General features: G+C 36.7%; 1 protein-coding gene across 1 annotated transcript; it reads right to left on the bottom strand.

Moving 5' to 3' along the window:
- Positions 1-10,806: 10,806 nt before the first annotated feature.
- On the bottom strand, positions 10,807-13,219 carry LOC104596628 (uncharacterized). Its single transcript, XM_088901403.1, has one exon. It carries the CDS (start codon positions 11,972-11,974, stop codon positions 11,003-11,005), a length of 972 nt encoding a protein of 323 aa, XP_088757529.1. The 5' UTR covers positions 11,975-13,219; the 3' UTR covers positions 10,807-11,002.
- Positions 13,220-13,511: the final 292 nt, after the last annotated feature.

Below are 13,511 nucleotides of genomic sequence, written 5' to 3'. Positions count from 1 at the left end.
TTTGTATTTGTACTCCTTCCAGTAAAGCAATAAAAGAAAAGTCAAAAAAAAAAAAAAGAATAATTTGTTTAAAATTTTATAGCATTCCCACTATTAAGTATTAATTACGCAAGCCCATCTACTCAGTTTGGAAATTGTATGTATAGTACAAATACATAATAATCGAATAATATAAAATACAAGATTGTACATTCTACATACTCTATCCTAAGTGATCCCAAGGAATTAACTTAGGGCCTTGTGCACATCTTGTTTTTAACAAGTAAAAGGGGTCCTATTTATAATGATGAACAGCAATGTTATAGGAATCATTTGCCTTTTTGTAAGAATTTGACCTTTCAAAACATATACTCTATGACTAATGATCAGGTGTCTACTCCCTTTGTAAACAAATGGGGTGTTCTCAAATCATTTCCTTTTGAAATTATTGCACCCATAAGTATCAAGTATCTTTTTTAATGTCTTGATATTATTTTGTCCAAAAATAAATAAACCAACCAGCCCTATTCGAGAGGATAGCATTAATTCTAGGTCTAGGAAATGAATACTTTGAGAGATATTATCATTGTTTTAAATAACTTTTAAGTTTCAAATTCAAGTTAAGTTTTTAACCAATCTTTAGTTAACAAAAGCACCAAATTAATTAGTTAAAAAAAACATCTAATTTTCTCAAAAGGAATTCTTTAGTCTCCGATAAAAAGGAAATGATGCTGTGGTTGGTTAGTGTTCTGTTGTCACACTCCATGACGTTATGCCGATTAAGCTTCAATCAGAATGTATTTATTTTAGTGGGGGTGTGGAAGGAGACAGGATCTGCGGGCACCTCACATGCACATCCCACTTGGGAACATTTCTCGTATTTATACATTATTATTCACAGGAGATATTCCCAGTGCATATATGGTGAGATGTGTATATGAGGTCCGTGTGAGGCGCCCTGTGTGAGGAGCAGATCCCATTTCGTGTGGAAGCCAAGTCATCCATTTAACTCTCTTGGGAGTAATATTCTTGAGAGGAATAGATAATGCAAGAGCCCATCCCCCAACCCATGGCTCCCTTAACCCAAGTACAGGCGGGGTTTGACCCCAAGTCTCTGCTACAATCAATAGAAACCTTACCAACCAGCTGATTATTAACACCTTGCAGGCGGGATTTGAAGCCCAAATCTAATGTAAACTGTTAATTTGGGCCAACCCGACTTACACAACTACAACCCCAATTTCCCAAAGCAAGATGGATGGCAGATTAATTCTTGACAGCTGCTTTCTTTAGCAACCCTTGATTATGGGAACTGACATCATAATTCATAGCCTTAAGTCTAAACAATGATTTTAACCTTTACATATATTAAATATATCGGTTCAAATGAAGAAATTCTTTCTACATATATCTACCAACAAACCATTTCAGTGAAAAAACGTGTAAACTTAATAAATAGTCGAACCATTGCCTTCACCCCCCCACCCGCCAAAAAAATAAAATAAAATAAATAAAAACAGAACAAAACAAAGAAAAAAATAATATCCATATTTCATAAACCTCTCATGTAATATTAGAATATTTATCTTAAATGGCAAAATTATGCAAGAAACCTCCCATGAGACAACTCATTGGACCATGTTCTCAAAATTAACTATAGACTACTGAAACAAATAAACTTGAAGAGATTAAACTCTCTCGCTAATAGATTTCAGAACAATTCAAATCCTCTGATTCTAGCCCAAGCACCAATTAACTCCTACATGAAGCAAAAAAGGAAAACAAAATATCCATAATTCACAAGCAACAAACCTCGTTGAGATTAACTGTAGGATAAAATGTTATTAAAAAAAGAAGAGTACAATGTAATAAAAGGTGATGAGATGCTGCTCCACAGAACAACATGCATCAATGAAACAACAGAAAACAGATAAAATGAAACAATTCATACACTAAATAAAAACTTCTGAGTTCCGATAATTCCATAGTAGACCAAAAGATCGAGCCTAAATAAGATCTCAACACGTTCATAAATTCTCAATGAACTAAAATCCAATCCAAATCATGTTCCCTATGTCCATACAAAAGGCACAACTCCAGAATATTCTTCTATTTTTCTGTTTTACATCAAATATTCTTCTATTCTTCCTTCCCCTGTACTCCAACAAATTGCAAAAGGCACAACTCCATAATATCTTTGCCTACTTGCTTCCTTGAAGAAAAGACCAAGAGGAAGAAAATATCTTGAGGATGCTCCAGCTGCCAACCATTAATGACTTGAGAAAAAAAAAACAGCCCATAGAAAATTGGATCCTGCACAAGAGAAGCAGGTGTCTAGCATCTTTTTCATTACAATTACACATGTAGCATAAACTTGTCAAATGAACGTCTCTCCTCTCTTTGGATGGTTCATGGTAAGAATGCAGCCTAGGAGGAACAGGATTACTCCAAATACCTCTAAGGTTAGAATCTTCCACCTGATTGTGTATCAATTTATAAAAGGATTTTACAGTAAAATGTCCATTTTTTTCCATTCCTTCTACTGTCTTTTATCCGAAGTTCCTGGAGAAATGTTCTTGTCTTCAACTTTTTCTGAACAGAAAAATGCACTATCAATCTGTCTTTTCAACAATGATCCTCTTTGGAACCAAGTCATCTTTCCATTTCTAAACTCGAAATATTGATTAATAGTGATATCATTATTATTCAACTCATTTCCATATATGGATTTTCGAACCCTCCCCCACCTTGTAACTTTGTGAAGTTCAAAAATACATGATGAAAGAGCATAACATCCTTCTAAAAACTCACTCCATGAGGATCAAATCTCTCTAGAATCCCAATTTAAATTAACAACCCTATACTAAACAAGCAATAATCCTCTGAAGAGTTTCTGTTTCTACCCCAAACCTCCACATCCATTTTCCAAGTAATGCTTTATTCAATATTCTAATTCTTCTAAAACCCAACCCTCTATACCTTTTTGGCCTGCACAACTTATCCCATTAAACTAAATTAAACTTCCTCCTCTCCCAACTGTCATTCTACAAAAGAATCTCTTTGGATCAATGTTTTAAAACACAGAGGCATGATGCGAGGTGTCCCACTACCTAGAGGCTTGAGGCGTAGTTCAGAATGCAATAGGCATAAGCCTCCCGAACATTAGTTGAAAGGGGGGGGTCTTTCCCCTTATCTTTTCTCCCCTTCCCTTTCCTTTCCTTTTCTTTCTTTTTCTCTTTTTTCTTCTCTTTCTTTTTCTTTCCCTTCCCTTTCTTTTCCTTTCCTTTACTTTTTTTTTTCTTTTTTCTTTTTTCTTTTTTGTCTTTTTATATAAGATGTGCATGAGGCATACGCCTCTAGCACGCCTCATGAAAAAAGCACATGAGGCGTATGCCTCTTGCACCTGAGGCATACGCCTCCAAGCGCACACCTCCCATGCCTTTTAAAAACACTGCTTTGGATCATTCCAATAGAATCTACCCACTTTTGCTGGAAATTTTAATAAAAATAGATAGTAGATTGGTAGGGGCCTTTACTTGGTGTAATAGTAAAATCTCAAGCTGGCAAGTGTGAGAATGCAGGTTTGAGCCTGAGAACTGTCACTCCGTGCAAAAAAGATGGCAAAGGTTAGAACCGTATCCAGTCTACTCCTCCCAAGACCATAGATAGCTGGGACCAACATTGACTAATGGGCTTTTAAGATAGTAGATTGGTAAAGTAGCTAAAACATATTAATCAAAGTAATCAAATCACCAAGAGATAAATATCTACTCTTCCACCCTGCCAACCTTTTGACAATTATATCAAAAGCAATTGCCACATAAAGATTAACTTCACCAACAAAGGATAAGATAAGTAGATACAAGAAAAATAACAAAATTGGCCCAACTTTTGAAATGGTGAATTTGACTGCAGAGAGGAATATCGGCTTCTGCACAAATTTATCCACTATTTAAAATGAGAAATAAATTGAATGGGAGAAGATAGTTGGCCTTTTCAACATGAAAAGCAAAAAATCTGAAGTAAATCAAACATTTTGCATATGCTTCTTTGTTTTGCAAACATAAATAGAAAAATTAGTATATGTCAATTAACACTTGAAATATTTAATACATATTTGATATAAAGAACTCTTCAAATTTAATAGAACATCTATGGGTTTTGATCAATCATTATCTACAACATCTATATTGTTTCAAGCCATCCATCTCTGGCATTTCCATCTAAGTAAATGCAGATTGTTTAGATTTAACAGTAAAATTCTGGAATAAAAAAATAAATTGTTATTGCCATTGTAATAGCTGATCAATTAATTTGCAGTGCCAACATAAGGCTAGTAGGACCTTATCTATTCCAACCAAGAACATTGAATTCCTATTATGCAACTATATAACAAATCATTAAACCAAGTACATTAGATGGGACAGGACATAATTCAGAAAGGGACACTGAACAACATGGACGAGAAAAAATAATACAAAATAAATAGTAATTGTACGTGGAGAAAATACAAGAAAAACGAGTAAGCTTTAACAGGAATGAGTTAGAATTGACAGATAGTACTCAGCCTATTTGAAATCCAAAATTTGAACCTACCATTCTAAGTCATGCATCTCAGTGAAACATAATATCCTTTTTTTATCAATAACAAGGGATTTCATTAATTAGAAAAAAGGAATACAAATGGGAGAGAACCTCTCTTATCTCCCCCAAACAAGAAACATTGCAGAAAAATTACAATTGAACCCAAAACAAGTTCTCCCTATGTACCCCTTGCTTTGCTAACCCATCAGCAAAGGAGTTTGCACATCTCTTAACCCAAGCTACTTTAACTTCCATGTCTTTTGTCAGTCATTTGAATTTTCTTCTTCTCATTGCTGTACATCCACAGGTCGGTTTTGTCTCCCTTCAGCCAATCTACCACCACCTTAGAATCTTCTTCCATGATCAGCTTCCTCAAGTTTAAGTCCTTGGCTCTTTGAACACCTTCTAAAGCTGCCAAAATCTCAGCTCTGAGAGAGTCACCCTCTTCAATTGGGCCTGATAACAAAGCATTTATTTTCCCTTTCCCATCCCTTAACACATCCCCAATACCCAAAGGCCCTGGGTTGCCAATGCTGCTTCCATCAAAATCCATTTTGTAAAATCCACTTGGAGGAGGGGACCAAGCTGGAACTGATACCTCTTGCACTGGGGCTGAAAAGGCAATTTCTTTCCATTTTCTTGACAAATCATCTACTGAGACATTGTTGAAGAGATCCACTGATTTAAGCCAATGGAATACCCTGGAGCAAATCACCTCCTGAATGGTTTCCTTGTTCCTCTCCTTCCCTGAAAATATTCTAGAACTCCTTTCTTCCAGATAGTCCAAACAACAGCAGCTCTCACACAACGCCACATTATTCTTCCCCTTTTCTTTGGAAATATGAAACATAATATTTTCCAAACAGAGAAAATTGCTCTAAAGCTCAACAAGATAAGGATGATGATATTTGTCAGGCTTGCAGAGTAGTTATAAGCATGATTATGCCCCTTTCTCATTATTAAATGTGTTATATGCCTAAGTATACAAGCATATTATCAAATATATCAATGGAAATATATTTTCTAATTAGTAACTACAGAAATTAACTATGTACATGTCAACTTAAATTTATATCAATACAAGTTTCAGATGTGAAATTTACAGCATTATCAACTGTTCCATCATATCCAAAGTTCAAAGTATAATAGTGAGTGCATCATATGTCATCTCGACACTTATCCAGCTTAAAAATGAACATGGCAGCACTATGACTCTTACGCCATCAGCTCTACAAGATAATGATCATTTTCAGCTAAATTCGAAAATATGGATACAATAATGAAAACCAAAACATTTAAACTTTTTCCAACCAATCATTTGCATACATAACAAGTTATGGTCATGTTAATACTTAATAGTCATTCCAAGTAAAACATATTCCAAGATATTTGGTTTCTGAGGATAACCTCATTTGCATGCATATCCACCATAATCTTCAGCAGCCCAGCTCCACACATCTCATTTTGCTCTGGCCTGATGACATTTAGTAATATATGGTGGTTTCTGTTGCAACTTGTCCACCTTTTTTGAGCAGACACTTATTCAAACTCTTCCACTTATTGAGTTCAGAAACTTCCATCATAAAAATGATAATAGGAAGACAATAGGATTACCAGAATGCAAAGTTTGGCTATGTTGTGTGTGACATGTATGTCTCAATGCAGATACTGAAGAAACCAATTTGAAATGCTTATGAATATTTACCCAGACAAAGACGTTAGCTATGACAGTAAGTTTATTCTAAAGGGTCTTCCATTTAGATTTAAATAGTAACCACATTTAGGGTCTACTTAGAATCCGTGCATTGCTAGCTTTGAATGAAGGTAAGTGAGCAAGGTCCAATTTTGGCTCTCTTCTGGTGATGTAGTTCAAGAATATTTTTGGAGATGAATAAAAAGCAAAGCATTAGGCAACATACAAAAAATAAGGAACAAAATAAATAAATAAAGGTGGAGAATAAAAATAAGATTAACTCGTGAAACTAAGATTTTAAAATCAGTGATGAGAATAATACGCAAGAATCATAGAATAGTAGAATACATTGACAATATATTTGTGTGAATGCGAGAGAGAGAGAGAGAGACTTAGGGGAGTATATGTGTGAGGGGGCTGAGGGGAAGAAAGAAAGGGCAATTTATGTATGAGAAATCATAAGCATGGAAAAAGATGAAGAATGTATTAAGAGAGTTTATACATTTTCATAAATGTATAAATATAGATATTTGCTGATCAAAAAATGGTAGGGGTGGACAAAAACTAAGCTTTTCACAAGCTATTCAAACTCAATTTGCGAAAAGCTCTATTTGGCATGGGTTAAACCGGGTTTCAAGCCAAGCTAGAGCCTAATGAAGCTCAGCTCATGAGGCTCGCGAGCCTAATCGAGCTTATATTCAATATAGTATTCCTAATTTTATACATAATATAATAATAAAGAATTTTTTACATGTATAATTTATTTTTATTTTTTAATATGAAGCTTGGCTCACTATCAAGCTCAAACATATGAGCTTTTGAGTTGGGCCGAATTTGAGCTCATGTCTCTAGCTCGAATCGAGCTCAAGTCCAAACTCAAGCCTGATATTTTTCTGCTGAGCTGAGCTCGAATAAATATAGATATAGATCTAATTTTGGGTACTGACAAAGAATATATACATAGAAGAAAAAAGATTGGAGATTTGTAAATAATTGATAGAGTCCAGATTTCATGCACTTCTTTCACTAACCATCTACTGTGTGATAGGTGTTCCATTAAACATGAGGAATGATACAATATACATACATGAGAGAGTAACTGAGTTTTACTTTGAGTCTTGGACACCTGCCACACAGTGAAATTGGGGCTCAAATTGATCATTCATAGCAGAATTTATGATAAAGAATTAAATCATTTAAATGCTCAATGGTTCTCTATGCCACAAGCACCAATAATACATTTGATGTCACAACCTTCTCTACCTGTATTGGACTAAATTTCATATCAGTGCCAGTTTGTTAAGCTTATATCACTTTTCTAATAATGACAAAGCCTAAGAAAACTGGCCATCTTGTCAATTGCCATATGAATGTTGGAGGAGATTGAAATCCTCCAACCATGTACTTTGATTTTTTCGAGAAAAGGTAACCATGAAGAGGGTTGCAAAAGGCACGCAAAAGAAGAATTACAATGCTAGACCCAAAAAAAGATGGCTATAATCCAGCTCCGGCAAGTCCATCAGCAGTTACATTCAAAGTCCTGGAAATCTCCTTAGTACTAGCTTATAGGAAGACAATAGTTTCTATAATCACACTCAAAAAACTAACCAGTCTCCAAGAGCCACTTACTGAAATTTGGCTCCATCTTATGGTGCTTACTGAGTCACTTTATAGATTATGATTTGCTATTGTAAAGAGATTCTTCTCTAAGCCAAATGATTTCACAGGATACTCACAGCTTTAGGAGTAGAAAGATAATTGCTTTACTAGCTTCCACAAAAAAAAAGCTTGACAAAAAATCAAGCATTAGAAGATGGGGAGGAGTGCGGTTATGAATTGGTCTTCCATCTGCCATGCAAGAATTTAAAAATGTATTGAGGTTTCTTACCAATGCCATTCAGGTTCAGGGAGATTCATTTGAACTCTTGTGGGGCTAAAACCCAAAGATTCAGAGAGACAACACTCTTCCCCACAGCACATGAAAGACCCTATTAGTCCTCTTCTTTCTTTCAAAGACCATAAAAGTCGAAACAAGTTTTCAGGCAAGTCTTGGACGGAGGTGGGTTTTCAAAACCAACCAACCTTGTTGAAGCACAAGAAATATATCCACTACAGCCCCACCAGGCATGTAGACACAAGTACCATAATATGATTGGATCAGATCATATTAAACTTAAATGCACAGCTGGGTTGGACCCCTAGGGAGCTAAACTCTGATGTGGATGGTCTAGCAAAAGCTGGTGTTCACAGGGATTTCCTGTTTAGTGATAGCTTTCTCCCTACTTAACATTTGAGCTGTAATTTCTGTGTACATCATCTTATGTACCCTCTATTTCATTAATAAAGTTACCATCTTTTTCAAAAAAAATGATTGGATCAGATCAGCAGGACAATAATGCATTCAATCAGGCATTTAAAGCTTTCAAATAAAGTCAGCAAAGAAAAAGGAAAGCAGGAGACAGAGGCCTCATATAAGAAAAGCCATTATCTTATGAGCTACCCCCTAAAGCAGAATATTTAAGTGGAACTAAAGTATTATCCATTATCTTATGTTATAATAAGATAAATTGGTCAAGTAGCAAGCATTCAAACAACAAACTTTGACTGATCAACAAAATTTGATGCTGACATTAAGCCAAGCCAATTGCTGATTCAAATTGATATTCATTACCAATTGCACTCTGTACCTTGTTCTCATCATTGGCCTACGCCCAATGGATGAATGAAAGTTTGAGTTGAGACCTAGCCCAGCTCATTTATACACAGTCTGTAGTAGTAGACTATGTAGGATTCCCTACAATATTGAACTTACAAGAATGGTATCCATCTAGAAGAATATAACATCAATAATCAACTATAAGTAAGATTGACCAGCTATGATCAAACAGTTTATCCATCACTTTGATGTTCATGCATTCAATTTTAAGCAAATCAACATCAACATATTAGATAACTCATAACAAGAATTAGGTATTACTCTATGCAACAAGAAGGAGGCATACATTGAAAAAAAAAAAAGAAAAATTAAAGAAAAGGGAGAGAACAGGGAAGAAATAGCAGAAAGAATGGGTGATAAAAATATCTAAACACATGAATTGAACTGAACATGAATAATAGATATTGCTTGTACTAATGGACAAAATTTAAGGCACATATTCGTTCTCCAGGACTGGTTGTGTCCTTGTCCCCATGGCTACTGGTGCTCTTGTGTTCCCAATTGAGGCCATTTGCAAGGCTTCACCTGCTTCAGCAGCCTTCTCCATCCGATCCATCCTCTTCCGGTGCTTGTACCTCCGAACCCACAACACCAATAAAGCCAACAATACCAACAATGCAAATCCACCAAGAGCAGACCCTACTATCTTCCACACCTTTGACTTGTCCTTCCCATTACCTCTCTTTCCTGGCCCTTCATTTGGCCCTCCACCAGTTGGAGGAGACTCTGGTGCTGGAGAAGGTGGAGCAGTATATTCAACCACAATGGAGAAATGGCCCTGTTTCTTCGTAGAGGAAACAGCAGTATATCCAAGCCAGGAGGAAGTGAGGTTGGAGGCGTAGGATCTGGGGCGCATAATCTTTTGTGAGAGAAGACAAGAAAGTCCTTCACACCAGCAGGAGGAGAAGCATTCTGTGAGTCAAAATTCTGCAAGACAGAAATAGATGGAGCAAATAACTTTGCAACAACAGCAAAAATGGAGATATGTTCAAGGAAAACAACATTTCGAGAAACACAAATACGACGAGCAAAAGGATCATAACAAAGAAATCCTTTGTGATCTGGACTATATCCCATAAAGGCACACATAACAGATTGAGTAGATAACTTAGTACGTTCATGAGGAGGAAGATGAACAAAGCAAAGACACCCAAAAACATGTAGGCTAGATAAGTCTGGTGAACAGCCAAACATACATAATTTCTATTTTTGTACTTCTATTTTTTAATAACATTTCCGTTATTAATCCAAAAAGAACCAGAAACGACAGGGTTAGAAATGATTATAGGAAGGAACCTAGGAATAGCTCCAAAACCCACCTCTCATTACAACCCCTTGATTAACAACTAATCCAATTACAAGGTTCTATTTTAGTTTTTATTTGTTTATGTTTATCTCTAAGACTCTAACTTCTAAAATAGTATAACAGATGCCTTTATACTATTAATTCCACACTTAAAATAGTATATGTGACAATAGAAGTAGAAATAGCACATAAAAAAAGAAAAAAACAAATACTGGAGGAATTCTTTTAGGCCTTCTTCCAATCAATGCTGTGTTGGCATGGAGTTTCCATAAACAAAAGGACCATGTAGATGGTCAAGGTCATCCTCTATACAAAAAAGGACTGTAATCAACCACAATGGAGAAAGGCAGTCTGTAGTAGTAGACTATGTAGGATTCCCTACAATATTGAACTTACAGAATGGTATCCATCTAGAAGAATATAACATCAATAATCAACTATAAGTAAGATTGGCCAGCTATGATCAAACAGTTTATCCATCACTTTGATGTTCATGCATTCAATTTTAAGCAAATCAACATCAACATATTAGATAACTCATAACAAGAATTAGGTATTACTCTATGCAACAAGTAGGAGGCATACATTGAAATAAAAAAAAAAAAATAAAGAAAAGGGAGAGAACAGGGAAGAAATAGCAGAAAGAATGGGTGATAAAAATATCTAAACACATGAATTGAACTGAACATGAATAATAGATATTGCTTGTACAAATGGACAAAATTTAAGGCACATATTCGTTCTCCAGGACTGGTTGTGTCCTTGTCCCCATGGCTACTGGTGCTCTTGTGTTCCCAATTGAGGCCATTTGCAAGGCTTCACCTGCTTCAGCAGCCTTCTCCATCCGATCCATCCTCTTCCGGTGCTTGTACCTCCGAACCCACAACACCAATAAAGCCAACAATACCAACAATGCAAATCCACCAAGAGCAGACCCTACTATCTTCCACACCTTTGACTTGCCCTTCCCATTACCTCTCTTTCCTGGCCCCTCATTTGGCCCTCCACCAGTTGGAGGAGACTCTGGTGCTAGAGAAGGTGGAGCAGTATATTCAACCACAATGGAGAAATGGCCCTGTTTCTTCGTAGAGCAGATGTTATTTGATGTAACATTGCTGAACTCTGTCAAACCTTGCAAGTTGAACCAAATACATTTTGCAGTGTATCCACTTGGTGCTGATTTCACTTCCGAAAAATTAATTGAGATGGGATCATCTAATGCTGTTATATCCAATGTGGGTAAATTTGTTGCTGATAAATTCAATGCATCGTAAGCAAGGAGACCCACCACTGGAGCTAGATAAGTGTAGCCAGGTAGTGGATAGTAGACCAAAGACCAATTGCCCAGGTTATGGTAAACCAGAACAAGCCTTTCCACATAAGGTTGCACAGCAACTCCGGTTGGGATCTCAAATTCTTTGAAGCGGCTAACACCTCTAGTTCTTAAGCTACCACTCCTGAGCCGCATTGCTGAAATCTTAATCCCGGTTAAATTCGAGGGGGGCTCCCCATCATATAGTTTGCCTGTTCGTAGATGAACCGAGGGGAAAGCACGGTAAGCGTAGTCTTGCAGAAGTGCATCCAATGAACGTGCAGCTCTTTCCTTATCCACAGGCAACTGAGCTCTAACAACCGACATCCACATGATCCAAAGCAATAAGGGGAGAAGCATTGAGAGACTTCGAAGAAGCCCCATCAATGCTTCCTAATACTGAGCTAGCCTAGCTAAAACTACCAAACTTCTTAAAACAGATCCCCAACGGTTACCGAATGAAGCAAAGATTTTCCAGACGAGCAGTAGATCTTAAGAAGCTTGTAAATCACACTTCTTGTACTTCAAACGAAACAAAGGATATTCGATTATGTTAAAGAAACTCAGTTAAATGACACCAACGGGTACTAAGTAAAGCAAAGGGTTCTGACAAGGTATAATATAAAGCAGCTTTGAAGCTTCGAAGCCGTTACAATCTTGCGCCTTAGAACTTCTTTCCTTGAGAATCTTGTAAAAGAGACTTACAGATAAAACAGAAGCGGATCACACAGCCATCATCATTCAAAGGAAACCAGAATCGTGAGTATTCAGCATTTCTCTCCAGCTCGAATAATGCAAAGATTCTTAAAGGATATCCAACCAATGCAAGATTCTTCAAACGGTCGAAACGCCAAACTTATTTTCTGAAGTTTCTCCCAGTTTCAGTGGCAGATCTTCCGCCGCAGAGAAGAAACGCAAACACATAAAATACCTGATCTTCGTGATGCAATAAACAGATTTCAGTGGAAAGCAGGTAAAAGGGTCTAAGTAAGTCTTAAATCTCTAGCAATGGCGACATTATTCAGCTTTGCTCAAGATGGAGTGATCCAAATTCCGAAGAACTCAGCTGAGAAGAAGGCGAACTCCTACGTCCCCTGAGTATTTGATATTCCACCAGAAATTCAACCTTGCATGATAAGATTTCTCGAACAAAATCCGCCAAATAACACACCGGAACGTGCAGAAAACCCTAACAGTTTCCAAAAGATGACCATTCCCCGGTATATGTTCATTTGCCAGGCGTTTAACACCATTCTACCGCTTCTTAGAACTGAAATCTTTCCATCCAAAATGCTCAAAACGCCAATTTCTCTGCATTTTCATCAATTCCGACCGGAAGGACAATAATAATGAAGTAAATGAAGAGATCAAATAATTCAAAACCGAATGCCTTCTGTTAATCCCTTCTGCCGAAAATCTCGCCGATGAAACAATGAAGAGATCGAATCATCTCAGGCTGAAACTACAGAAGGAGATATCAAAGATGATACAGTGAGGGACTGAGAGTGAGACTCAGAAGCCATAAATCCAAGGAACAAAGAAAATAAAGAAAAAGAAAAAAAGAAAAAGGGAAAGAAAACGAGGAAAGAAATATTCACAACTAAACACTGATCAGCTGAAAACCCCTCTGAGTTAAGGCAAAGAAAAGATAAACCCCACAGTTTTTTCTACGTTGACAAAAATGCCCTCTTCTTTTGCTTAATATAATAGATGTATCCATTGATCCAACTCTCGCAGTCTCGCCTTGGGGCTTGGTCAGCTGGTTGACTGGTTCAGTGAAGAAGATCGAAGTGTGAAAGGGGATACCAATGGAATTTCCGAAAAAGAGTGGTGGATCAAGGGCACTATGCTGAGCTGACATTCCAAAAACGGAAAGAAATTTACATTTCATTCTCCTTTATTTAATTCAGTAAAACACATG

Source organism: Nelumbo nucifera, chromosome 3, assembly GCF_055504915.1.
Source record: "Nelumbo nucifera cultivar China Antique chromosome 3, China Antique-T2T, whole genome shotgun sequence".
NCBI lineage: Eukaryota > Viridiplantae > Streptophyta > Magnoliopsida > Proteales > Nelumbonaceae > Nelumbo > Nelumbo nucifera.
This window is presented reverse-complemented; position numbering and strand designations above follow the sequence as displayed.

Excerpts from the sequence above, each read along its gene's own strand:
- LOC104596628 (XM_088901403.1), bottom strand. The coding sequence starts at position 11,974 with ATGGGGCTTCTTCGAAGTCTCTCAATGCTTCTCCCCTTATTGCTTTGG.